A 4658-nucleotide genomic window follows, 5' to 3' on the forward strand; every position below is an offset into this window, starting at 1 on the left:
GGTTCAGTGACTAAAATGTTATAACACGATAATACAAGGGACTAAAACATAACATTTTAAACATAAGTGACTAAAATATAACCTGATCTAAACAAAACTGATTATTTTCGTAGTTTACCCAAAGTCAAATTAGTAAGGAACAATATACTATGAGATCCAAATTCAAATATTCAATTAACTAATTATACACCAAAGTACACGTGCTAAATTCCTATTGGACAAGATATCGTGGCACGGCAAACCTTCTAAAATAGTGCCGCGACAAAATAAAAATCAAGCATAAATCGAAATAAATAAAATAAATATTTTTGTGCTATAAAAATAACAACACATTGTATCTTTCATTTTACAACCCAGTAAGGGGATATTTTTCTCTTCTCTTTGAAAAATCCGAAAAGTAATTTTCCGAAGGGAAACTTTTGCTCGTAATATTCTCAGATCTGCTCTCAAATCCTCACAGTATGTATCGATTTCTTTCCATTTTATGTTTTTCATTATCTTTTTATTTTGAATTTTTGTTTATTGAGAAATTTCATTTCCTTGGCAATAGAAAGAAAAAGAATTGATGTATTATGTTTTTCGTTTCTAGATCTGGATTTGCATATGTGTATATATTTAGAATGTTAGTTTTCGAATTTTGATTTACCAGATTTACTTTACGGTATTGTAGATCTGCTTGATCTGTGCACAGATTCGCGTTTATTTCGGTTTTTCCTTTTTATCTCAGCTAATTTGAACCGATTACATGTGTTTAATATAATTTGGAATCAATTTTTTTAGATCGGACTGATTTGTAATTTGACTGGTAATTTCGTTTGGATGCTGAATCTAATTTTTAGATCGGATTGATTTATAGGTCTGCTACTACTTATTTATTTATTTTTTAAATGTAATGTGAACTTAATCAGTTCCTATTTTATTTCATGTTTCAAAGCATCATCGATTAATCTACAATTTGTATTTCTTGCATGTTCCTCCTTTTCCCTGTTATGCAGATATGGCCATATATAAGAACAATAACATTGTTCAAATTGTAGGATTAGGATAGATAATGTTGAGAATTTTTTAAAAATTATGCAAGGATCCGTTAAATTGGAATGAACTTAATTCTTGTTTTTTACAATCAATGATATTTGTATTTGATATGTGGCCTCATTTATTATGTATTTTTTTCCTTAATTTTGTAAGTTCATTAACTGAAACAATTGCTGAATTTTGTGGTGTAATTCAGTTTTGAATAGCCAATATGGGAGGCGGGTTCAGAGTACTTCATTTGGTTAGACCATTTCTTTCGTTTCTGCCTGAAGTTCAGAGTGCTGATAGGAAAATCCCTTTTAGAGAGAAGGTCATCTATACTGTGATATCCCTCTTTATTTTCCTGGTTTGCAGTCAGCTTCCCCTTTATGGAATACATTCTACGACGGGCGCTGATCCGTTTTATTGGATGCGTGTTATCCTTGCATCCAACCGTGGAACCGTTATGGAACTTGGGATTACCCCCATTGTTACTTCCGGTTTGGTGATGCAACTCTTGGCTGGTTCAAAGATCATCGAGGTTGACAACAGTGTTCGTGAGGATCGTGCACTCTTGTGAGTGTTTTAACATTACTATTTTCTCCATTATAACTTGAAGCACTATATGTCCTCCATAATCTTTGGTTCTTTTATGTTTGCTTTGCAGAAATGGGGCTCAAAAGCTGTTGGGGATCCTAATTGCTGTTGGTGAGGCAGTGGCGTACGTTCTGTCTGGTATGTACGGAAGTGTTGGTCAGCTCGGTGTTGGAAATGCCATTCTTATTATTATTCAACTTTGCTTTGCTGGAATTATTGTGATCTGCCTCGATGAACTTCTCCAAAAGGGGTATGGTTTGGGCTCTGGGATCTCCCTTTTCATAGCCACCAATATCTGGTATGTTATTTTATCGTTCCTTTTTCATGTCAACTGCAATCTATTTCATTAAGTGGCTATCCTAAATACTATTTCCATTGTGCAGTGAAAACATAATCTGGAAAGCCTTTAGCCCTACAACAATCAACAGCGGTCGTGGGGCTGAATTCGAAGGTGCTGTCATTGCCATGTTCCATCTTTTAATAACCAGGACAGACAAAGTTCGAGCGCTTCGTGAAGCTTTCTACCGACAGAATCTTCCAAACGTTACGAATTTACTCGCTACGGTTTTGATCTTCCTTATTGTTATCTACTTCCAAGGTTTCCGTGTTGTTTTGCCTGTAAGATCAAAGAATGCTCGAGGACAGCAAGGGTCGTATCCCATTAAGCTATTCTACACCTCCAACATGCCCATCATCCTTCAATCTGCACTCGTTTCAAATCTTTATTTCATCTCCCAGGTACCCTTTTTATATATTTACACTACATGAATAGCAAATATTAAAAAGGCTTCGTTCTAAACATTGTTTATTTTTACGTAGTTGCTGTACCGGAAGTACAGTGGTAACTTCTTTGTGAACCTGTTGGGCAAGTGGAAAGAATCCGAATATTCAGGTGGTCAGTTTATTCCCGTTGGTGGTCTAGCTTACTATGTTACTGCCCCTGCAAGGTTAGAATCGGTTCCATTTATCTTTGGTTGTGAAACTATCTTTTTTGGGTTAATTTCTCTTCAAATATGTTGATGCCTGGTTTTGTCTGATTATTACTACAGCTTGGCAGATATGGCAGCAAATCCCTTCCATGCTCTGTTTTATCTAGTGTTCATGCTTTCTGCCTGTGCCTTGTTTTCGAAAACTTGGATTGAAGTTTCCGGTTCTTCAGCCAGGGATGTTGCTAAGCAGCTCAAGGTAAACCTTTTATGATGAACCTTGTTTACTCATCTACCGGTTCTGTTAGTTGTCCCATTTCCAGTCGATGATTCCTTTAATCGTGTTTGTTCCATCCATGAAGTGGAAATTTTGTGAATCCCTTAAGTAGGGGTGTGGGATCAGTCGGATCGGTGCAAAAAAGTCAAAAACAGACTTGACCGACTTCCCTTTTTCCAGAAACCAATTGTGTTTGGGTTTAAATGTATATATCATATTTAATAGTTATTTTAAGTCAGTTAAAGCGGTTTAGATATTTAAACCCGAGCCGAGTGAACCAATTTTTGGAACCAACTTTTAATTGAAAAAACTGATTTGATTGAGTTTGGTCGTTTTCCACTGATTTTTGCACTGCCCTACCCTGGAGTTCACCAATTTGTCAATGTGTATTTGCTGTTGCCCATTTTAAACCGTTTTGAAATTCATACCCAAACCGAGTACACCAAGTTAACCAATTTTCAATTGAAACTGTCCAAACTGAATAAAAAAAAAAACCGAAATTTGGTTCAGTTTGGTCGTTTTCCACTGATTTTTGCACAGCCTTACCCTCAGGCTTCACCAATTTGTCAATGCATATTTGTTTTTGCCGTTTTAAAGGTCTTAGTTTCGTGTTCCGTTTGCAGGAACAACAAATGGTGATGCCAGGACATAGAGATTCAAATCTACAAAAAGAACTAAACCGTTACATACCGACCGCAGCTGCATTTGGCGGAATGTGCATCGGTGCATTAACTGTCTTAGCCGATTTCATGGGAGCAATCGGTTCAGGTACCGGAATATTGCTAGCCGTAACAATCATATATCAGTATTTCGAAACTTTCGAGAAGGAGAGAGCCAGTGAACTTGGCTTTTTCGGTCTCTAAGTTTTGATAAAAGTCGGGTTTAGTGAAAAAAACAAAATGGTAGAGGGGGTGGAGAGCCATGGACAAATTTTGATTTGATTAAAAATTCAGATACTTGATAGGTAGGTTCCACCTTTGGTTAAACATGCTTTGGATAGAAGAAAATGAGGTCTTTAATTGTAATCTCTGATGTTGTTTTAAGCTTTTTTAGCCCTTTAATTTACTTCCTTTAAAAAAAAAAACTGAACTTGTAGATTTGTCCTTTTCAGAATACAAACTCCATCGAATCCTAACTTTTTTTCCTTGGAAAAAGGATTGGTTTTTTAGGTTATTCTATATTGGGTTAATTATATTTTGGGCCTTCATGTTGGGTTTTTAGTTTCCGCACTTGATAATATCTTGATTTTTTATTTTAATATTAAAATATAAGTTTTTGGGGGTTTTTTTTTTTTTTACAAAACAACCTTTGTTTTATGATTTTTTATATTATTTGATAAAGTTTGTGTTATCGTGTTTAGAAAAAAAAAAGTTAGTTTTCTAATTAAGTAAAAATATTAATGACTCATATATTTTCTTCTGAAATTTTATGTATATATAAATATTTGTAAAATATACATAAATAATGTTTTGTTGGGTTGGTTTGGTTTGGGTTAAGTTTTTCTTGATTTTCAAATTATTCATGTAATTCGATTCGGTTTAGATGTCCATTTTTTTATATTATTTTGTCTTATTTTAATGAAGTAAACTTTGTTTTATATTGGATATTATTTAATGAAGTTTGAAATATATATTTTTTCATGTAAATACATAAAAAAGAAAAGATAGTTTGTGTAAGTAAATGAAAAATAATTAACAACTCTTATTTTTTGAAAATTCATTTTATATATGATTTTAAAGCTGTTTTCACTATCTTAATATAAAATGTTTATTTTACATTATAAATTGATTAAATTTAAATATATGTTAAATAAAAATAAAATTCATTCTGTTCGGCACCTTAAT

The 4658-nt window shown here is 33.6% G+C and overlaps 1 protein-coding gene across 3 annotated transcripts; it reads left to right on the plus strand.

Annotated features, from left to right (window-relative positions):
• Positions 1–275: 275 nt before the first annotated feature.
• On the plus strand, positions 276–3968 carry LOC121218683 (protein transport protein Sec61 subunit alpha). 3 transcript variants are annotated; one of them, XM_041096280.1, is made up of 8 exons: positions 306–459; positions 1232–1276; positions 1390–1590; positions 1682–1909; positions 1995–2349; positions 2431–2558; positions 2661–2796; positions 3438–3968. In XM_041096280.1, exons 3-8 carry the CDS (start codon positions 1445–1447, stop codon positions 3675–3677), a joined length of 1233 nt encoding a protein of 410 aa, XP_040952214.1. In that variant the 5' UTR covers positions 306–459; positions 1232–1276; positions 1390–1444; the 3' UTR covers positions 3678–3968. The 3 variants fall into 3 exon arrangements, with proteins under 3 accessions (XP_040952213.1, XP_040952214.1, XP_040952212.1); XM_041096279.1 differs by having other exon boundaries at positions 276–459; positions 1232–1590; XM_041096278.1 differs by having other exon boundaries at positions 306–463; positions 1232–1590.
• Positions 3969–4658: the final 690 nt, after the last annotated feature.

Source organism: Gossypium hirsutum, chromosome D06, assembly GCF_007990345.1.
Source record: "Gossypium hirsutum isolate 1008001.06 chromosome D06, Gossypium_hirsutum_v2.1, whole genome shotgun sequence".
NCBI lineage: Eukaryota > Viridiplantae > Streptophyta > Magnoliopsida > Malvales > Malvaceae > Gossypium > Gossypium hirsutum.